Source organism: Gopherus flavomarginatus, chromosome 22 (genome assembly GCF_025201925.1).
Source record: "Gopherus flavomarginatus isolate rGopFla2 chromosome 22, rGopFla2.mat.asm, whole genome shotgun sequence".
NCBI lineage: Eukaryota > Metazoa > Chordata > Testudines > Testudinidae > Gopherus > Gopherus flavomarginatus.
Window position 1 is genome coordinate 19,290,140 of NC_066638.1, and position 23,492 is coordinate 19,313,631.

At 43.4% G+C, this 23,492-nt stretch overlaps 2 protein-coding genes across 4 annotated transcripts in view; one reads left to right on the top strand and one right to left on the bottom strand.

Moving 5' to 3' along the window:
• The window catches only part of PTAFR (platelet activating factor receptor), a 566,600-nt gene that overhangs the window by 507,390 nt on the left and 35,718 nt on the right, over positions 1-23,492 (bottom strand). The window lies entirely within an intron of this gene.
• The window catches only part of KDM1A (lysine demethylase 1A), a 157,012-nt gene that overhangs the window by 45,175 nt on the left and 88,345 nt on the right, over positions 1-23,492 (top strand). For all 3 annotated transcript variants that reach the window (XM_050932307.1, XM_050932305.1, XM_050932306.1), the window contains 5 exons: positions 3,274-3,352; positions 6,651-6,743; positions 8,320-8,426; positions 14,964-15,045; positions 18,860-18,954. In XM_050932307.1, coding sequence (XP_050788264.1) covers positions 3,274-3,352; positions 6,651-6,743; positions 8,320-8,426; positions 14,964-15,045; positions 18,860-18,954 — 456 coding nt within the window. The remainder of the gene's footprint in view (positions 1-3,273; positions 3,353-6,650; positions 6,744-8,319; positions 8,427-14,963; positions 15,046-18,859; positions 18,955-23,492) is intronic.

Below are 23,492 nucleotides of genomic sequence, written 5' to 3' on the forward strand. Positions count from 1 at the left end.
AGCTGAGGCACTGGAATGGCAAGGAGACTGGGAGCTGATGGGGGTGAGGCTGATACTGCCTGGACAAGGAGAATCAGACCATGAGCCTGGGGATGGCGGTGACTGTGGATGGCAATGCTGCTCTGGATGCTAGGCAGTCACTTAAACTAAACTTTTCATAGGTGGTCACTAGTTGTGTGATCCTCATTTTTGGGCTGTCTGACTTGAAACCCTTGGGGACAAGGTGAGTGAGAGATCTTTTGTTGGACCAGCTTTTGTTGACGAGAAATAAGCTTTCAATCTTACACAGCTCTATGAAAGCCATAGAAAAAACTCAGAAGGAAAAATAATTGTGTTCACAGCAGGGTTTGATTAGTGTGCAGTAAATAAGGATTAACATCATACATTAAACAATGAGGATAAAACAATGTTGAATAGCTGCTCATTAAGTAAGCACTGTTCATTTTGTGCACTGAATGAGATTGGTCTTGTGGTAAAAGTAGTATGGGATCATGTAACTAATTACCATAGTGCATATGCACAAGGAGGCTTAATTCTGGTACTTTTGAGTGCTTGGCTTGCAATTGTAATTTTTTTTAAGATTGTGTGTAATGTTAAATCAGATCCGGAATGTTTTTAATTTCAGTGGACATGGATTAGTGTTCTCAGGGTATGTCTACACTACGGGATTATTCCGATTTTACATAAACCGGTTTTGTAAAACAGATTGTATAAAGTCGAATGCACATGGCCACACTAAGCACATTAATTCGGCGGTGTGCTTCCATGTACCGAGGCTAGCATCGATTTCCAGAGCATTGCACTATGGGTGGCTATCCTGTAGCTATCCCATAGTTCCCGCAGCGTCCCCCGCCCATTGGAATTCTGGGTTGAGATCCCAATGCAAAAACAGTGTCACGGGTGATTCTAGGTAAATGTCGTTTACCAATCCTTCCTCCATGAAAGCAATGGCAGACAATCATTTCGTGCCCTTTTTCCCTGGATTGCCCTGGCAGACGCCATAGCATGGCAACCACGGAGCCCGTTTTGCCTTTTGTCACTGTCACAGTATGTCTACTGAATGCTGCTGACAGACACGGTACCGCAGTGCTACAGAGCAGCATTCATTTGCCTTTGCAAGGTAGCAGAGACGGTTACCAACCCTATTGCACCATCTGCCATGCCATTGTAAATTGGCAATGAGATGACGGTTATCAGTCGTTGTGTACCATCTGCTGCTATCATGGATGCTCCTGGCTGGCCTCGCTGAGGTCGGCTGGGGGCGCATGGACAAAAATGGGAATGACTCCCTGGGTCATTCCCTTCTTTATGTTTTGTCTAAAAATAGAGTCTGTCCTGCTAGAATATGGGGCAAGTGTACTAGAGAAACAGAGAGCACAGCTGCTCCATGTCAGAGCCCCAGAGATCCCGCAGAAATGATGAGCTGCATGCCATTCTAGGGGGTGCCCCTGCAACAACCCCGTTGCTTCCCTCCTCCCCCAACCCTCCTGGGCTACCGTGGCAGTGTTCCCCCATTTGTGTGATGAAGTAATAAAGAATGCAGGAATAAGAAACACTGACTTTTTAGTGAGATAAAATGAGGGGGAAGAAGCCTCCAGCTGCTATGGTAGTCCAGGCAGTACAGAATCTTTACTTTAGACATGAAGGGAGGCGCTGATAGAGCTCAGCCTCTAGTTGGTATAATGAGAACGGTTACCAGCCGTTCTGTACCATCTGCTGGGGATGACCGGGAGTCATTCCCATTTTTACTCAGGCGCCCCCGGCCGACCTGACCGAGGCCAGCCAGGAGCACTCAAGGGCTGATGATGACGATGGATAGCAGTCATATTGTACCATCTGCCACCGGGAAGGGGATGCTGGTGTTCAGCGCTGCAGCAGCCCGTCTACCAGCAGCATGCAGTAGACATAGGGTGACATTGGAAAAAAAGGCGAGAAACTTTTTTTTTTCCCTTTTCTTTCGGGAGGGGGGAAGGGTGTAAATTGACAACACATACCCTGAAAATGTTTTTGACCCTTCAGGCATTGGGAGCTCAGCCAATAATGCAAATGCTTTTCTGAGACTGCGGGGACTGTAGGATAGCTGGAGTCCTCAGTACCCCCTCCCTCCCTCCATGAGTGTCCATTTGATTCTTTGGCTTTCCATTATGCTTGTCACACAGCACTGTGGTGTGGCCTCTGTCTATCATAGCCTGGAGATTTTTTCAAATGCTTTGTCATTTCGTCTTCTGTAACGGAGCTCTGATAGAACAGATTTGTCTCCCCATACAGCGATCAGATCCAGTATCTCCCGTGCGGTCCCTGCTGGAGCTCTTTTTGGATTTGGGACTGCATCGCCACCCGTGCTGACCAGAGCTCCACGCTGGGCAAACAGGAAATGAAATTCAAAAGTTCGCAGGGCTTTTCCTGTCTACCTGGCCAGTGCATCCAAGTTCAGATTGCTTTCCAGAGCGGTCACAATGGTGCACTGTGGGATACCGCCCGGAGGCCAATACTGTCGATTTGTGGCCACACTGACCCTAATCTGACATGGCGATATCAATTTCAGCGCTACTCCTCTCGTCGGGGAGGAGTACAGAAATCGGTTTAAAGAGCCCTTTATATCGATATAAGGGCCTCGTTGTGTGGACAGGTGCAAGGTTAAATTGGTTTAACGCTGCTAAATTCAGTTTAAATGCATAATGTAGACCAGGCCTCAGTGTAGGTGAGACGGCTAACGGTGTAAGATAAATGCAGTTTATCATATGATCTTGCAGCTGATTGCGTGAATAGCACTACAACATATGTGATATGTATATAAACACAGTGTTACAAAGAAACTACATTGGAAGGATCCTGGGGTTGCAAAGTCAAGAACTCAAAAGTTGGGAAATACCTATGCAACCTTAATTTGGCTTGCTTGTGTGTATGTCATCATTTATTATGGAAAGTGTTGTGGCTCTTCCATTTTGTAACCTTAATGTGTGTTTTTCATAGTCTTTCTTGTAAATAGGTTGAGGAGATCAATAATTATATGTGCTTTGTCTTATTTGAGATGGTATGTGGATATAAAGCACTACATTCAATCATACTTTAAGAATATCAGAAAGGTATAATAGAAAGATAAATCTGCATTATTTACTTCTTGGCTATGCGACAGCAATACAAAAATTTAAATTCTTCTTTTGAATTCTTATGAGTTGAAACTTCATTACAACATTAAAGATTTTTCTGTGTGTGCGTGTATGTTTGTCTCTCTATATATAACACGTAAAAACTGTTTTTGTTTAAATACAGTTGCAACTTTGGTTGGACAACCCAAAGATTCAGCTGACATTCGAGGCAACTCTTCAACAACTAGAAGCACCTTATAACAGTAAGTTGACAATTTTTCAGTGAAACCTCATTGCTTTGTCAGTCTGTGCTGAGAAAAAGCTGTTTCAGATCAAGAAGACCTTCAACCAGATCCCAAACAGTTTTCTTCAGTTCTTAGAACCATAATGTTTGCCTAGGAAAGTGGAATCCATTGGGTGTTTGAATATAAAATTGGGAAGAATATTTATTGGACAGCTGTTTAAATCAGATGTGGGAGCACTTCTGAAATTACTTTCTGAATGTTTCCAAGCAAAAGTTAATTTTGTCAAGTTACAGTTCCTCATAGAATAACTTCAGTCTAGAGATAAATTAATCTTATGAAAGAGAAGCAAAAATTAATTTATAGAGAGAATCTCGTGTTTTACAGAGTTTGCTGTTTTCAGTGGTTTGCCAGTTATGTCAAAGTGAATCTTCAACATGAATATATCCACACTGCATGAATTTGTTTCCTAAAGTAAGAAATGCAATCTTCCTCTATAGTGGGAAGATGTTTTTGGGACATATGTGGTCACTGGAAAATTCTCAGAGTAAGTGTAAGAAGTCCCCCACTTGGATTTCTACTTCTCCTCTGGGGCTTGGCCAGAATGTTCCAAGACCAAAGTTCTTAATCTTAAAGACATTTTACTAGCAACTGTTTCTACTGCTGCCTCCTCATCCACCTTTGACTAGAACAGTTCACTTCTGCAGCTGTAGTTTGCTGTAGTCTAAAGACAGTCTCTTCGCTCTGTAAACACAACAAGCTGCATAATGTAGTTTTGCATTAACTTATGAACTTCCCTGCTCCAGATCTGAGAGAGCAGGCCTTGACTTCAGAAAAGTTAAGTTAAGTTTAGACACAAACCCCACAGTGACATTTATCTGACTGCAGCTGAGGTGGAAAATGTCAAGGGTTGTACTAGTGGTAGTAGGAGCAGCACACACCTTTCTACCTTGAATGTCTGTTATCACCCATTAATGTGACACTACATATATCATAGCATCAACATACTCCTGTTTGGATCTCCCAGTATTATAAGTATGATATGTGCTGACCCAGATTTTTGAGCCCATTTGTGGCACCAGCTACCTCAGAACATGTGACCTCAAAATACGCACATTCCCAGGTTGCTCAGAACACTTACTCAGCAAGATTGAAGAGCAATGGGATTCAAACAGTGATTGCCTCTTGAAAGAATTGGGAGTCAGAACAATTTGAGTCTTTATACTTCTAGGAACAGAGGATGATAAAGTGGCGATCATATCATGGTTGATAAGTAGTCATCCCCTTCACCCCACTTTGTGGTCTAGATAATACTCAGTCCTGCCTTGAGTGCAGGGGACTGAATTAGATGACCTCTCGTGGTCCCTTCCAGTTCTGTGATTCTATGAATAAAGGAATCACACAGCCCTGTATTGCATTCCAGTTCTCAGGCTCCCAGTCAGCACCTAGGTCCTGTACAGTGAGAAGTTATTTTAAAACTCTGCTCACTAATCAATACTGACCAACCACATTGCCAGTCAGTATTAGGTTGGATCTTACCCAAAATACCATGCAGCCAGCCAATCCTTTAGTGTCTAAAACTAAAGGTTTATTGTAAAGAAAGAACACGAAGAGAGTTATTGAATGATAAAGCAATCAAATACATATAGAGACTATCAAACTCCATACATCAGGTTCTTAGCAGTATTGGTGGAGTTTGCTGGTTTAAAAGTCCCACTGGAACAATCTACAGCTTGGATGAGTCATTCAGTCCTTTGTTCAAAGCTTTGTTTATAGAAAAGTTACTCCAGAGGTAAGAAGCTGAACAGAAGACAAAATGGAGATGATGTAATTGCCTTTTATATTCTTTTGCCAGGAGGCTTGGACTTCCTGTGTCTCAAACACAAGCTTCACAGCACGTGGAAAAGCCATAGAGTTCTTTGTCCTTAGGCATGCCCCTACATGGCTTGCTGACTCATCAAGTGTAGTCCCTGGTTTTTCAATGCGTTTATTGTACAGCATTGATGGGGGTGGGATAGCTCAGTGGTTTGAGCATTGTCCTGCTAAACCCAGGGTTGTGAGTTCAATCCTTGAGAGGGTCATTTAGGGATCTGGGGCAAAAACATGTCTGGGGATTGGTCCTGCTTTGAGCAGGGGGTTGGACTAGATGACCTCCTGAAGTCCCTTCCAACCCTGATATTCTGTGGTCAAGCAGACTAGGCAATGGCAATGCCAATGCCAATCTGTCTGAGGGTGTCACCCAGATGCACAGCACAAGTTTTAAATACAGCTATATACCGTACTTATCTATAACTTGTGATACAAACATAAAAAAAATTATAACATTTTTGCAGACACCTACATGGCATATCTGGCATGACTCATTGCAATTTTACAATTTTGGTATCCATAATATCATAAAGTGTCTCCCATATTCCATACAGCACCACAGGGGAGACAAAGAAAGTTCAGACAGGGGAAAACAACCAGCAGGGAACATCCTTACATCTGTCTCCTGAATCTCAGCTGGAAATGTGTTTCAAGAGGGGACTGACACTATAAAAAGAAGGGACAAACACCCCAAGGCACCCCTCCCTCTCTCCCTTGCCCATCACAGTCACGGCACCTGAAATAAAAAAATAAGGAGGTGAGCGCCATCTTTAAGCAGTGTACAGACAGCGTGGAGAGGAAGGAGCAGGCTTTTTCCCCTACTGAACATGCTTATGTGGGGAGTTCAGTGAGAGTGAGACACAGTACTGGTAGCTCTCTTGGTTTGTCTGGAGTAGAGGGAACCTCAGAAAAGAATTAACTTGAATTGGACTCATGTAACTTAATAGGAATATGTGAAAAGGAAGAGAGACCTGTAAAACCATGACTTGACCCAGTTCCCCAAACAAACATCTGCAAATACAAAAAATGTATTTAGTCTTTTAAAAATACATTCCACACTGTCTGGAGTGCTTGAGTGCTGAATGGCAGCAAGGCAAAGGTGCCTCCCCAATGCTGGTAGACAGCTGCGCTGCACACTGGATAATCAAGGAAGAGTTAGGTGATCCCTTTGGTTCCTAGTGCTGTGGGTCCTGCAGGGCCATGCAAAGCAGCTATATCACTCTTGACCTAGAGAATCAAAGTGGGGAGTGAAATTTGTGCAGTAAATGGTTTCTTACAATGATGTTCATGGGTGGTGTAGGTGTGATTAGTTACATTAAAGGTAGGCATCAGTCTAAATATTTCTTCATCCTATGTAAATCCATTAGGCCATCCAGTAAATGTCACTATGGATTGTTTTAATATAGAGTAATTAAAAATACATAATTATTTAATCTTTCTTATTCTGTAGGTGACACTGTGCTAGTTCACAGAGTGCATAGCTATCTAGAGCGTCATGGCCTAATCAACTTCGGTATCTACAAAAGAGTAAAGCCTCTACCAAGTAGGTTTACCAATGATTTTAAATTAAATAATTATTCTTTTCTGTGATCTGTGGGCCCAAAATGTACCTTATTTTTAGCATCATGATATTGGAACACTAGTAAAGGCTTGAGAAGGGCATGCTGTTTGGCATTCTTGATTTGGCTTCCAAAATTTTGCTTTTGGGCTAAAATTTTGTGTTTTTTTCCTCAGCTGAAAGCTGAATTATCTGAAAAGTTTGAAGAAGTTATATTTATAGATATTTCTGTCAATCATACGAGTATTGCCTGTCCTGTATTTGGAGTAAAAAAAATTTTTGCGATGAATATTTCAGACTTCTTCTTGTTTGTGTATAACACTTGGAATTTAAAACTTCAAAACTTGTCATGGTCTTAGTCCCAGTAAAGTGACTGAGAAATAAATCTTAATTTTATTGTGTAAGAACAATACATTTTCCTTAGTTCTATGAAGTTGTGTATAGCTTTTCTATTTTTTTTTAATAGACTCCTTTAACGACCCCCTCATTGGGTGGGGGGAAGGTTCTGTCTATATCAGTATAGTTAAAGCAGTACAATTTTATATGTAGACAAGCCCTTATGTGTCTCCTCTCACATTACTCACGCTTTCTCCTCAGTTTGAGGATCCTGCGCTAAGTGTTGCTTTTCTCTTCTGTTTTCCCTATGCCGCATTGTTGTTTTTATATTTCAACAAAATATTTTGCTGATTGCCTTGCTTTTGGGGATCCTGCTTCCTGTATAATTCAGGGACCACTTGGAAGGTTCCAGGCAGCTGAGAGTGTCGTAACTGACAGGTGGTACATAATTGACCTGTCCAAGGGAGAGATGTGCTAGTTCACCTCCATTGACACTAACTCAAAGGTGCACAAATCATAGTGCAATGTGAGTTTTGCTTGGGAGCACAAGCCAAAGAGGAAGGCTGTTGTGGCTTCTTTGAAGAGCTCATATTTAAAAATAACTTTCCCTTTTAAACCGAAACCACCTCAGTGTCCCTGTAAGTCTGCATCTTGTCCAGATGCAGATCAATGTATATAGATTGCAGATTGCACTTTCAAACAAACATCTGACCCAGCCCTGCCCAATGCTTCCAACTCCTCCGTGAAGGAGAGAAGGAACAAAAACACTTTCCTTCAGAATGACAAATAAGCTGATTCCTTTCCTCAGCTGCACAATCCTCCTGGAACTGCCTCTTTCCCAAGAGTGGAAATGTCTGATAGGGAGATCCCTCCTGGTTACAGTATCCTGCTGTCCCCAGTGCCCTTGTGTGAACGTGCAATCTAGGCTCTCTGTTCAGGTGACTGTTGCTGTTAACTTTCTACCTAGATTGTGCTTTACCTGCATTTTCTTTTCATCATTAACTTCTGCTGGCTACTAAGTGCTGCTTATATTTAATTCAGAATTATACAAATTTTTCCTGCTAACAACTAGCTGTGATGAAGCAATCACAGCTACATTTTACTATTAAACTGTTTTAAAATAGACTTCCATCCTTACTAATTTCAGGATTAAAACTGAGCTTGGACTCCTAGGCTTTCACCAATACACACATCTATTCTGTAACTTATGCTTTCATTTCTCTAGCTAAGAAGACTGGCAAGGTGATCATTATAGGTTCTGGAGTCTCTGGCTTGGCTGCAGCTCGCCAGTTGCAGAGTTTTGGGATGGATGTCACGCTTCTGGAAGCCAGGGTATGAACTTGCTGCTTAAAGAGAGAATTTAGCTAATGAAACAAATTTATTTAGCAGTTATCAGTTGTAATAAGGCACTGGTATGATTGAGTGCCCTGTGACAGCATGCACTGGGACTGGTGAACTTGTGGCTGTGTCCATTGCCAATCCAGATGGGTAGCTAGGTAACTAGACCTACTTCAGCTCAGAGGCAGGAATATTCAGATGTCTTTGTTCAGTGCACTCTGCCTCTTGAGAGTGTGGTGGTGCCATCATTCTTCTTTTGTTTTAGCAAGAGCTGTTGTCAGTGCAGTCATCTCACTCTTGTGTAGTCCAGAAGACCATTAGGAAAACACTTAACAAATACCCCTTTCCACCAAGATTGAGATGGAATTCTTTTGGCTGAGGGTGCACATTTAGGTAATTGTCCATGCAAGGGTTTGTGTTCCCAAAAATCTGCTTCCTTGAGTAGTCATAGAATCATAGAATATCAGGGTTGGAAGGGACCTCAGGAGATCATCTAGTCCAAGCCCCTGCTTAAAGCAGGACCAATCCCCAGACATATTTTTGCCCCAGATCCCTAAATGGCTCCCTCAAGGATTGAACTCACAACCCTAGGTTTAGCAGGCCAATGCTCAAACCACTGAGAGATCCCCCCCAGGAGTCTTCTGATCCGATTTTCATTCCTTCATCTCCCCACAGGGGGGAGGGATAGCTCAGTGGTTTGAGCATTGGCCTGCTAAACCCAGAGTTGTGAGTTCAATCCTTGAGGGGGCCATTTGGGAAACTGGAGTAAAAATCTGGGGATTGGTCCTGCTTTGAGGAGGGGGTTGGACTAGATGACCTCCTGAGGTCCCTTCCAACCCTATTATTATAATTCTATGATTCTAATAATATTCTATGATTCACAGCAGAATATAACAATCACACACTGCAGCTATCTCAAATATCAGGACAGCACCAAAACCCCACTGTTCTCCAGAGTAGAGAAAGCATAATCTTTGGGGTGAGGGTGTCTGGCTGGTGGGTCTTGCCCACATGCTGAGGGTCTAACTGGTTGCTATATTTGGGACAGAGAGGACTTCCCCCCAGCTCAAATTGGCAAAGACATTTTTCTGTGTTCTTCATCCCATTCTTGATGATTCCTAACATTTTTGCACCTCTTGCTTGCTTGCTTGCTTTCTTAAATTGCAGCTGAACATTGAGTAGAAGTTTTCACTGACCTGCCAGCAACGATGCCAGGTCACTTTCTTGAGCTGATTGTACAACATGTTAGTTCTAAATTAACATTCTCCTTGCTTGGATGAGTCCCTCTGAACTTATCTGGATCTGACAAACATAAGTAACTTTGTCATCTTAAAATTTTGCTATCTCACTACTCAGACCCCTTTCTAGAACACTAATATATTAAACACCACGACTGTGATGGGACTTTAAGGTACCCTGCTGTTAGTCAATTGACCATTTATTCCTACTTTGTTTCCCGTTTCTCAGCTAGTTTTTGATACATGACAGTATTTGCTTCTCCCTCTCCCAATATTTAGGCTCTTTAGCAGTCTCTTGTGTGTGACCTTGTCAAAGCCTTTTGAAAGTCTGTTATGTTGACTGGTTCTGCTTTAACCACCACTTCACTGACCTGTTTCAAAAATTCTAATAGGTTGGTGAGACACTGTTTCCTTTGTAGAAACCGTGCTGGTTAGAACCCATCACATTTTTGGATCACATCACATATTTTAGATGTTTTATTCTATTTTTAGTTATAGTTTCATCCAGCTTACTGTGTATAGTGGCTAAGTGTGGTTTGTTTCATTTTTTGTTTTGCTCATTTACCTGCTGTGAACCACAAGGAAAACCTTTTCTTTTCTTATCTCTCAAAGATGGTTTCTTGGTAGTAATTTCCTCTTCAGGGAGGGTCAGAGAATTAAAGTGGTGTCTTCCAAGAGTACCTTCTTACAATTCTTGGGATAGCAACTGAATTTTCACCAAAGACTTATTGTCCTTTACACATCAACATGACTTCCTTCCTTCCTTTTATTTTTCTCTTTATTTGCTCTTTTACCTATCCAAGGAATGCAGGTTGGCTTCTGTGAGTTAAAAACATTTATCTTCCACACTGAAAGGACAGCTGCATTTAAAAATTGGATGCCCCTCCATGCCCTCTGTTTATAACAAAAAAGGTAGGAGGAGTCTTGCAGGCTACAGTTTTCAGATGCATGAAAGTGGCTATCAAAATATTCTATACACTGGAATCCAGACATTGCTTCCTATTGTTGCAGACAGAATCTAGTGCTTTTCTTTCCTTCACTTATATTGGTCCTAGTGTACAGATTTTGAAGTTGCCCAATCTGCTTATTTATTTATTCCTTTTCTCTTTTGCTTTTCATATTCTAGCTTTTAAGATCATAAAGAATCTTAGATGACCTCCTGCATAATATAGATGATAGAATTTCACCCCATGAGTCATGCATCTAACCCAGTTGCTGAACTGGGACTTATCTTTTAGGAGATCCCCTTTTGGTTGTTTAGATTTCAGGTGATGAAAAACTTAACATACTCCTTGATAAGTGGTTTCAGTGGTTAATTGCACTTACTGTTTAAGTTGAATCTTCTTTAGTTTGAACTTTGCTGACTTCAACTTTCAGCCTTTGGATCTTATATCTTTGTTAGAAATCTTCTCTATGTAGATACTTATTAAATCATGATCAAATTGCCTGTTAACATTCTGTTTGATAAGCTGAATACTTTGAATGACTTCTGTAGTTTTTATCTGAACTCTGTCCAATTTTTAACAGCACCAGAGGTTATAATATCCTACATTTGAATATTCCGATTTTTATATATACAAGGATAACACTAGCTCTTTTTGTTATAGCATACTACTGGGTTTCCTGTTCCATATCCCACAAGTCCTTTTCAGCGTGTCTGTTCTCCAGACTAGATCCCAGCCCTGTGTATCTGACATTGTTTTGTTCTTACATGTACGAGCTCACACTTAACTATATTAAAGTGTCTGATTTTTGCCTCTCAGTGACCTGTCTTCATCATTTGTCATCTACCAATCTTTGTCATCTACAAATCGCTGATTTAAGAGATTGTAAATACTACTTCCTAGTAATCATCTGGCTTGGTAGCTGACTGCTTGTAAGAGAATAGTAAAGCTTATGTCTCGTCCATCAATGAGACTACCATTTAACATACTTCAGCCAATCCAGGCAGCGTGTCCATCTCTTGTATCTTTCTTTTCCAGTTTTGAAGCTGTTCTCAGGAGGGGGAGGGGTCAAAGGATCAACCAGGCTCTTAAAGGGTCAGTACCTTGTACTGAGGGGGAAAAAAATTCTGCTTCTGAGCTGAAATGGGCAGAGCTGCTTAATAGCTGTTTTCTGTATTGCCAGTTGGCTCTTCTATGAGAGAATTAATAGATAAGACAATACTGTCTTATTGTGAGTAACGGTTAAAGAATTTTTGGTATTTAGATGTAGATTGTGCTGGTTACATGCTCAAGCAGAACCTTTGGAGGAGCAGTTTAATACTTGATATTTGAGATTAAATAACCATCAGTCTTTGGTCTTAGTTGTACATCTATCAATCTTTGTCATCTACAGATGTTAGCAGAGATTTCATAGCTTCTTCCCCAAATTTTTTAGCTCACGCCCCACACCCGGGGGAGCCAGGGTCTGAAAGCGGAGCTGGGGGCGGGGCTGGAGCTGCGGCCAGGTGTGGAACTGCAGCCAAGCTATGGGCCAAGGCCAGGGCCGAGGCCAGAAATGGAGTTGTGGTAGGGGTGAGGCCAGAAGCCATGGCCATGGCGGGGGGCAGAACGGTGCTGGGTGGTGCTCCCTCCCTGCGGGCACTGGCTTGGGCTCGCTGAGCCCCGTGAACATTCCTAAGTGCCCGCCCCCCAGGAGGGAGTTCATCCCATAGTTTGAGTGCCACAGGTCTAGTCCATCCCAAGCCTCTGGAGGATTGTTTGAGTATGTCAGTCTGGATCCTATTGTAGGGGTGCATGCATCCCATGCATGTAAGATCAGATTTTTCTTTTTGAATTGCAGTGTACAGCAGGGCTGTGCATGTGCCCTTTGCTGTTTTATGCTTCCATGTGGGGGCATAAAGAACAGAGTGGATGTGACTCCTTCAGTTCCCTCTTGCCGCTTGTGTCATCAAGATGGAAACCCTGTCAAATGTCCAACCCACTGTACTTCTCTGAGCATTGAATTCATCCTCTTGAGTAGCTCTGTGAGGAGAATCTGTCTTCATCCTTGGTCTTTGTTAATTCTTTAGCTTGGACATTCCCCTTAAAAGGTGAAGATGTGCCTCCTGTACAGAGGCATGAGGAACCTTGTGCCAACTGCCATGGCAGACTTGAAACCCTTAGGATTTAAGCCCTGCCTCACCAGCAACAGGCTCATTCCTGTGGTCCATGGGCACAGCAAATTATCTCTCTGTCTTGGGGCAAGCCACTTCTCTGATACATGTTAAGTGTGTAAGTCCTCCTTGAGAACTCTCAAGTCGAGGTACACATGGCTGATATTACACTTACACAATGGATGTGTCACCTCATACCTGGCATCCACCTCCAAAGAACCAAAATGGTAGTTCTCAGTGGGAGCTCCAAGCAGACAGCACACCCTAAAGTCCATCAGCGAAGGAGAGGCAGGGAAATAAACACAACTGAGAGAGGCCACATTGACACTATTCTCGTTGGCTCTCAGTCTCTGGCATTGGATGTTGCTACAGATGTACAGACAGACTCAGCACCTATGCCTCCAGTGCTGACATCCTCATATGAACTGGCACCCCAAAAGGGTAGGACTGAAAGGTAGGTCAGGTGGACAGCAGATATGGCATTGGCTCCAAACACAGAAGGGGCACCATCCTGGAGGGAAAAGAGACATCACTGTTCCAAAGACAAAGCATATGAGTTCTCTGTTAAAGGAGATGGTACCGTGAGTAAAATTGAATATGGGGAGGGAACATGGTGTTAGTGACCACTTCAGAAAACTTTGGTTTGTAATTCAAAGGAATCCTACGGCAGAGCCAGGAATAGAACCCAGTTTTCTAGAGTCCAGTGCAGTCCTTAACTACAAGATCATCCCTTTTCTTTGTGCAGTCCTCTCTAATTGATGATGCATGTTTTAGCAAAGGAGACAGGAGATGGCCTTATCGATTACACATCCGTGACTCACTTAGCATCCATTTTGAGCGCAGAATTGAAGCAAAGATATTGAGAGAAAACAGTATGTGATCATGAAACTCAAGTCTGTAACATATGCCATCTGCTCAGTAGAGCTGAATTAATGCTGCCTAGCACTGAATTAAACATTTTAATTATTTTATTGGACCAACTTCTGTTGGTGAAAGTCAAGTTTTCAAGCTACACAGATCTCTTCTTCAGGTGGGAAGGATACTCCAGCGTCATAGCTAAATGCAAGATGGAAAAGATTGTTTAGCATAAATAGCTGCCACATATTCTATGGGACCATTAAAAGTCATAGAGTGGCCCATTACCGCCTATCTTGAATTGTCCCTTAGAATATGTGCTAACTGCTTTCGCTAAACAATCTGTTCTATGTTGCATTTAACTGTGGTGCTATGTGTACCTTTCCCAGACCTGAAGAAGAACTGTGTGGCTCAAAAGTTTCTCTTTCACACAAAGAAGTTGGTCCAATAAAAGATATTACCTCACCTACTTTTTCTCTCTGTTGTTCTGGGACAGAGATGGCTACAATTACACTACATACTAATTTAATTCTGATATTTCCTGTCCTGATTACTTGACTTTGCAACTGTAGCTTTTTCTCTTAACATAGTTTAATTTTATAGGGAATATAGCTGTAGTATGATTTCATTTTGTGTATTTCTAATATACTTACCAATTGATGAAATTTAGAGGACAACAAAGATGCTCTGGGGAATAACGGATTGATTTATGAGGAAAGACTAAAATAGTTAAACATATGTAGAGCTGGCTAAGCAATGACTAAGACTGGGAAGGTAAACGATCTACAGGTATTAAAGTGCGTTAACACCAAGGTAAAGAAGAATTGTTTAGAGTTCAACAGTGGGGCAAAATTAGGAATTCTAGGATAAAATTAAGGGACGAAGATTTTGACTTGATATCAGCCAGAACTTTTGGACAGGATATCGTTTACAATTGTAGAATAGTTTGTTTCTTCCCTCCACGTCTTCCAAGGTGAAGTGCTGGAAGTGCCATTACTTGGTATATTACATAGTTTGTTTAAACGTACTAACAAACATACTGTTATGAACATTCGTACTAAATGACCTGCCCTCCCACCTATAACTTCTTTGCCGTTGGGGAATCTACTAACTACCATGTTTAAATATTAATGCCCATTCTTCAAAAGCTCATGTGAGTGGCTTATTTAAAACCTAGATGTTTGTGTGTTATGGGATTCACTTTATGGCTGTGGCTCAGATAACCCTCTTTAGATGTCTGTAGGAGACTTTCAGGAGAGGGATTTTGAAAAGGGGGCTTTATCATTTTTCTAAATTTGATTGAATGAAAATAACTGATTGATATACTTTTAATTTTTAAAGGATCGTGTAGGTGGAAGAGTTGCTACATTTCGCAAAGGAAACTATGTTGCTGATCTAGGAGCCATGGTGGTAACAGGGCTGGGTGAGTCATTCAAAATAGTAAACTTTTTTAAAGGTTATTGAAAGAGAAGAGTTATAACATTCTAGTTTGGGCCTCTTCTGCATTCAGGGTGCTCTGATGTGTGATGAAGGAATCGTTCATAATAGGGATCAGGTAAGTGGAAGTGTGATTGTGATACACAAGATAGTTTCTCAGTTGTCATTCTTTTCAGACTTGTTGAAACCACTTAGTATGGCGGGAACCACAAAAAACTCTCACCACAGTGGTCTGATTTCTGCAACAGTTCATTTGGGATTTCTGTTACTCTTGTCTTTGCACGCTATCTTATTTTGCCTATGTTTAAACTATTCTTACAACCATTTAGCTGAGCATCAGAGAATCATAGGGACCTTGAGAGGTCATCTAGTCCAGTTCCCTGCACTCATGACAGGGAACTCATGAACACACTTTGCTCACTTCCTCCCCCTCACCCCACCCCCACTCGCCTCCCGCCTCTTCACCCTGCTAGTCTCATCCATCCCCCGGTTGCAGCCAGACCCCCTGCCACCCTCATCACCTTGCTGCTGCCTCACTACTCACCTCCTTACTCCTCCGCCAGGGCTCCCCTGCCACTTGCCTCCTCACCCCCCTGCCCACTGCTCGCCTCACCGCTTGCTTCCTCACACACATCCCTGCTTGCCTCCTCACAGCCGCCTCCCCCAGGCCCGCCTCCTCACCCTGTTGCTGGCTTGCCATTCTCCTCCTTACTCCCCTGCCAGACTCCCCGGCCTGCTGCTCACTTGACCGCTTGCCCCCTCAGCCTGCTCCTTGCCACCTTACCCCCTCTTTGCCACCTCACTTTGCTCCTTAAACGTTGTGTGTCCCATCTGTGTCTCCAGTGAGATGGCACATGCAGGAGCAACAGGGATGATGGGGAGGGGCTGATGCTCTCTCTTCCCCGACCCAGGAAACTGCTGTGGCCACAGGGAACCCCCCTCCCCCCCCGGTGACCGCATTTGAGAAATAGTGATCTAGACCATCCCTGACAGGTCTTTGTCTAACCTGCTCTTAAAAATCTCCAATGATGAAGATTCTACAACCTCCCTAGACGATTTGTTCCAGTGCTTAACCACCCTGACAGGAAGTTTTTCCTGTTGTCCAACCTAAACCTCCCTTGCTGCAATTTAAGCCCATTGCTGCTTCTCCTATCCTCAGAGGTTAAAAAGAACAATTCTTCTCCCTCCTCCTTGTAACAACCTTTTATGTACTTGAAAACTGTTAGGTCCACTCTCAGTCTTCTCTTCTCCAGTCTAAATGAACCCAATTTTTTCAATCTTTCCTCGTAGCTCATGTCTTCTAGACCTTTAATCATTTTTGTTGCTGTCCTCTGGACTTTCTCCAATTTGTCCACATCTTTCCTGAAATTTGGCACCCAGAACTGGACACAGTACTCCCTCCAGTTGAGGCCCAATCAACACAAAGTAGAGCGGAAGAATTACTTCTCATGTCTTGCTTAAATGTTCCTCCTAATACATTCCAGAATGATGTTTTCTCTTTTTTTTTCTTTTTTTTTTCCAACGGTGTTACACTGTTGACTCATTTAGCTTTTGGTCCACTATGACCCACAGATCCCTTTCCACAGTACTCCTTCCTAGGCAGTCCTTTCCCATTTTGTATGTGTGCAATTGATTGTTCCTTCCTAAGTGGAGTACTTTGCATTTGTCCTTATTGAATTTCACCCTGTTTACTTCAGACCAGATCATTTTGAATTTTAATCCTATCCTCCAACGCACTTGCAACCCCTCCCAGCTTGTACTCTCTATGCCATCAGCAAGGTAACAACGAAACAACATTAACCAGGACAACTTTGAATGATGAGTTTGAGTAGCAGCTGTGTTAGTCTGTATCCGCAAAAAGAACAGGAGTACTTGTGGCACCTTAGAGACTAACGAATTTATTTCAGCATGAGTTTTCGTGAGCTACAGCTCACTTCTTCGGAAGTTTTTTTTCTCCTGCTGATGATAGCTCATCTCAATTGATTAGACTCTTCCTGTTGGTATGCATACTTCCACCTTTTCATGTTCTCTGTATGTATAAATATTTCCTGTTCCATTCTATGCATCCGAAGAAGTGAGCTGTAGCTCACAAAAGCTCACGCTGAAATAAATTTTTTAGTCTCTAAGGTGCCACAAGTTCTCCTGTTCTTTTTTTGAATGAGGAGTTACTATAGTTTTCAATTACATGGTCACATATTTTTTTTCCATGAGACCCCTGCATTATTCAATACACAGGATGTAAGGTACTCTGGGACTGAATCAGTGTTGTGTATCCAGTGAGGTTGTGTGTGTTCTGCCTCATTTTTTGCAGGAATTTGGAAGAAGTGTGGTTTTGTGTTTAAAGTTTATTGCTGCTCTGGCGAAGTGGATGGTGTTCTCTGCCTCTGCCACAGAGTTCCTATGTGGTGCTGAGAAAGTCCTTTAACCCAGACTTTCACAGTAGGTTACTAATTGTGTTGTTTTTCTAGGTGTCCAATGTCCGATATCTGCAGTGACTATTGTAGTAGTGCTGAGCACTCACAACTGCAACTGAATGTGTTGGAGGCTAGATGTTTGAAGTTGGACACCCTTAACAATTTTGGCCTTGCTTTCTGTCTCAGATCCCCAGCTGAAGAATTCGGATAACGTTACTGCCTAATCTCACAGGACTGTTGTGAAGATAAATTCGTAAATATTTGTGAAGCACTTGAGTATTCTGGTGAGAGCACCAGAGAAACTGCCAAAGAGGAAATTACTAATTCTGTAAACAGTGCGGAGTTTAAATGGTATGCATTAAATAAGGCCACACATTAAAGAAGAAGGATAAAGAAATATTGAATAGCTACCCATTCACTGAATGAAGCATGGGTCCTATGGAACAAATAGTATGTGATGTGCATTCTGATTGTGTATTATAAAACTGTACAAGGAGGACGAATTAAAGTTGCATGGGCAACTTGAATTCTGGCAGTTCTTAATTTTTGAGTGACTCACTTTGCAACCTTATTGTTCTTTCTATACTTCTGATAGAATGGTGATAATCTGACATAAAGAGCCAGTCTCCTCAAGGCTTCTACTTTTACCCCTGCAGGAAAGGGGCAGGACTTCTGTTCCTACTGTTTTCTGGTGGAGAAGTGTTTGGAGCCTTCAGACATATCTTAGACTTCCGTCTCCTCCACTGGAGGGTCTGCAAGTCTTGCTTCTGTATAGAGACTCCAACTGTTCTCCATTCTGTTTCCTTCAAGCCTTTCCCAGCTTAGTGGACCTCACTGATGCATATCTGCACATCCTTATTTGCCCATTGCACCAGCACTTTATTTCACTCAGCCTTTGTGAACTGTATTCCTCAGGTCCCATCTCTACAGTGCTAAACTTTTCAGAGCCCATTCCTTCAGAGCCCTTTTCAGAGCATTTATGTCCCTCAGTGTGACCTTTCCTCTCTACTTCACGGTTTGTTCTGGTCTACATTTGAACCTCTGGGAGATGCATCCCTGTGGCTATTAACTCTTAAGGCTGCCCTGCTAGTTGCCACCATCTTCTAGCTTAGCTTCTTTGTTATTAACCCTCCTTATCTATAGTTCTTTTCCTGAATGATGGTGGTGCTGGGTTGTTCTTATTATAACAATTGCTATGACGAGCCTTGATAATATTTGAAAGTTCTACCGGTCTGCTGAAAGATGCTCAGCACAAAATAGAGATATACTAATGGGCTTTACTACTGGAATAATGGCTGCTTTTGAACTGTACTTATTGTTTTATTTTCAGACATCTTTTTAGTCTTTGCTTGAATGTCGGATATATTTATACAAAATCTCTTCCAGGAGGGAATCCAATGGCTGTGGTCAGCAAACAAGTAAATATGGAACTGGCTAAGATCAAACAAAAATGCCCACTTTATGAAGCCAATGGACAAGCTGTAAGTTGTAATTTTTCAAAAATAGGCTTTGCCCTAAAAATGGTTTGAAGAAAATAATGTTTTATAGAGGTCTGACTTTACAGTTCTGTACCTTATCCTTTCTAAACTCTAGCTTTGAGGTTTTGGCCTCCATTCTTTTTTTTTGTTGATGCTTGTTTTAATAGTTGTGACTAGTTCACTATAACTCCTCAGTGCAGCCTTCCTTAGAGTTGCACTGCTGGCTAAACGTTCACAGCTGGGAATGTGCAGAGGCCACTCAAGAAAAGAAGAAGGCTACTTCCCAGTAACTGGAATTCATCAAGATGATCCTCTGCATGTTCACATCCCCACCTATCTTCCTCACTTCATTGAAGTCTTAATTCTTGAATTAGTGGAAGGGAATGGAAGGGTGGTTGGGATCACTTCCCCTTCTATATCATCAGAGCCCTTCAAGAGGGGAGAGGTGGGTATCCCCCACAGAGTTTCAGGAAGCTTCCAGTGCATTGCCCTGATCTCTTTAATGGGAACAGACTCATTGTGAGTAACTCCCAGTTACTGGTAACTAACCTTCATTTTTACATCTCATATATGAATATTGTGGCAAAAATTGTTCATATCCCAGATATTCTGAATTATTTAATGTATGCAGTGTTGTAGCTCTGTTGATCCTAGGATATTAGAGAGACAAGGCAGGTGAGGTAATATCTTTTTTTGGACCAACTTCTGTGCCTGAGAGAGGTGTTAACTGGCCACTTTATCCTGAATGGTCCCTTGAAATATGTGTTAACTGCTTATGCTAAACAATCTGTGACACTGAGGCTTTGTCTACACTGGCAAGTTTCTGCACAGTAAAGCAGCTTTCTGCATTGTAATTCCAGAGGTGTACACACTGCCAAGCCACATAGTGTGCAGAAACTGCACAGTTGCAGGGCTGTAAAAAACCCACCCTGACGAGGCGTACAGCTTTCTGCATCAGGGCTACTTTGCCACGACACCCTGGTTGATTGCAGTGCTGCAGTTGGTCTCTGGAAGGTGTCCCACAATGCCTGTTCTTGCCCCTCCGGTCATGGGTTTGAATTCTGCTGCCCTGCCCTCAGATGACCAACGGTCATCCCCACCCTGTACATTCCTTTGGAATTTTGAATGTCCCCTTCCTGTTTGCTCAGTGATGTGTGCAGTGGTCTCAGCACATCTTTCCAGGTGGTCATGCCTGCTCTACATACCAGGCGATCCCCTGCTTGGAGCAATACTGAGCTGCTGGACCTCATCAGCATTTGGGGAGAGAAGGCTGTCCAGTCCCAGCTGCACTCTAGTCATAGGAATTATGATACCTATGGGACACACTGCAGTGCAGGGTCAAAGTGAAGGAGCTGCAGAATGCCTACCACAAGCCATAGGAGGCAAACTGCCACTCCGGTGCTGCCCCCACGAGCTGCCAGTTCTAGAGAGCTGCACATGATACTCAGTGGCGACTGGATACTTCGGTGGACTGAGCCAGGAGGAGGAAATCTTGGTTGAGGATGTGAAGAGGGAGGGGGACCCAGAGGCTGAGGACAACTCGGAGGTCAGAGATGCAGGCGGCGAGGAGCTCTTTTCTACCCTGGAGGAGGCTCGCCAGTCACAGTGGTCAGATCTTGGCGAAGCACAAACAGGAGAGGAGGCCCCTGGTAAGTGCATTTGATTTTGGGAATCGCTGAAGTGAGTTATTGGGGGCAGGAAGGTTGCAGAAATCAGGCTTGTGTCTCTATGATGTGCATACTACCACATGCCTGGTCTGTGTGCGGAACAGGCTGTTGATTGACTCCTTCATTTCAGAGGTGTCTGCCTCAGAGATCTCCAGGAAACTCTCATGGAGATACTGGGCAATCCACTGCCACAAGTTCTTCGGCAGAGCTGCTTTGTTTCTTTCCCCATTAACGGTAACTTTCCTGCGCCACTGTGCCGTTGCTGACAGGGGATGGGGACCATTGCTGCACACAGGGGAGCCACATAAGGGCCCGGGTGGAAGCCACAGTCTTGGAGAGGACCCTCCCTACATTCCCGGCTCACCCTCACCAGCGAGATATCTTCCATAATGAACCCAGCCTGTGGAAAATATGGAGACAGGAATGATTATCAGCCCCCACCCCCCACAGTGTTGGCTCTGCTCCTGTGGCTACTCACCATTTTGGGAGTCTTGTGGCTCTTGTATGCTTGCCTGCAGTGAGCCACTTAGTGGCAGGTATGTGAATAGTGGCTGTGTTTTAAATCACTGAATCAGTGTTCTGTGTGTTGCAAACAATACTGCTTCTGTAAAATGTTGCGTTTTGGCTTCACAGAGATGACCTTGGGAGCCCAGCTTCCCTCTGTTATTGCTGGCTGAATTGTTGTGCAGAATTAAAAAGTGGCCACGAAGAGCTGAGAAGGACTTTCTGCATGAGGTTATGATGCAGTCCGCCACTGAAAAACAGGAATTGAAGGAGTGGCAGGACAGCGAGAAGAGGGACTGAAAGGAGAACGCGGCACGCCAGAGAGAAGCCACGGAGCGATTCTTAAACATTATGGAGGCCAAACGGACACGCTTAGGGCGATACTAGCACTGCAAACTGAGCAGCTCCGCAGCTGCCCTCCCCGGCAGCCGCAGTCGCAAAACTCTTTCTCATGCGCCCCCCCCAGACACCGCTAACACACTCTTATCAACCTCCTGGCTCCAGTCTGTACCTGCGGCATTCCACTTCTCCCCTGTCCCAGTCTGGCACTGCAGACCCCCAGTACCACTGCACTCAACTCCCGTCCCTTTGCCGTTTTGCCCTGTTGAAGTATAGTACCCGCTGCACTGTACTCCAAAGGAGAAGGTTGGATATGATCCCTGGACATACAAATCTTTAACCGACCCTGGATTCCACCTCCTCCTAAGACCTTCCCTTCCCCCATCCCCCTTAGTGCTGATGTGTTTTTTTGTTTTTCTCTCTCTTCCGGTTGTTGTTGTTGTTTTTTAATAAAAGAATCATGTTGGTTTGAAAGCAATCTTTATTCTATTAATTTAAAAGCAAACAGAACCCTGCAAAGCAACAGACAATTATCTTAAATCTTCGTATTGCATCGTCTAGGAGGTGATTGTGATTGGTGCAGCATTACAAGCACTGCACTCCAGAGCATAGCAACAAATATTAGTGGCTTTCAGCTTCAAATTGCTGCCTCAAGGCATTCCTGATCCTTATGACCCTGCGCTCCGCCCCTGTAATAGCCCTGGTCTCTGGCAGTTCAAATTCAGCCTCCAGATGCTGAATCTCAGTGGTACAGCCCTGAGTGAAGCTTTCACCCTTCCCTTCACAAGTATTATGGAGCATACAGCACGCGGCTACAAACATAGGAATATTGTCATCGCCCAGGTCTAGCTTTCCATATAGGCAGCGCCAGCAGGTCTTTAAACTGCCAGAAGCACACTCAACAGTCATTCTGCAATTGCTCAGCCTGTTGTTGAACCGCTCCTTGCTGCTGTCATGGTGCCACATGTATGGCTTCATGAGCCACAGCATTAAGGGGTAAGTGGGGTCTCCCAAGATCACAATGGGCATTTCGACTTCCCCTACAATGATCCTCTGGTCCGGGAAGAAAGTCCCTGCTTGCAGCTTCCTGAACAGGCCAGTGTTCTGAAAGATGCGTGCATCATAGGCCTTTCCGGAGCATACTGTGTTAACGTCCGTGAAATGCCCAGGGTGATCCACAAGAGCCTGGAGAACCATAGAGAAATACCCCTTCCAATTAATGTTCTCAGTGACTAGGTGGTCTGGTGCCAAAATTGGAATATGCGTGCCATCTATCGCCTCTCCCCAAAATTAGGGAAGCCCATTTGTGCAAAGCCATCCACAATGTCACGCACACTCATAGAATCATAGAATATCAGGGTTGGAAGGGACCTCAGGAGGTCATCTAGTCCTACCCCCTACTCAAAGCAGGAGAATCCCCAACTAAATCATCCCAGCCAGAGCTTTGTTAAGCCTGACCTTAAGAACCTCTAAGGAAGGAGATTCCACCACCTCCCTAGATAACACATTCCAGTACTTCACCACCCTCCTAGTGAAATTTTTTTTTTCCTAATATCGAACCTAAACCTCCCCCACTGCAACTTGAGTCCATTACTCCTTGTTCTGTCACCTGCTACAACTGAGAACAGTCCAGATTCATCCTCTTTGGAACCCCCTTTCAGGTAGTTGAAAGCAGCTATCAAATCCCCCCCTCATTCTTCTCTTCTGCAGACTAAACAATCCCAGTTCCCTCAGCCTCTCCTCATAAGTCATGTGCTCCAGTCCCCTAATCATTTTTGTTGCCCTCCGCTGGACTCTTTCCAATTTTTCCACATGCTTCTTGTAGTGTGGGGCCCAAAACTGGACACAGTACTCCAGATGAGGCCTCACCAATGTTGAATAGAGGGGAATGATCACATCCCTCGATCTGCCACTCCTCACAGTTTAATGTCATCTGCAAACTTGCTGAGAATGCAGTCCATGCCATCCTCCAGATCATTAATGAAGATATTGAACAAAATCGACCCTTGGGGCACTCCACTTGATACCAGC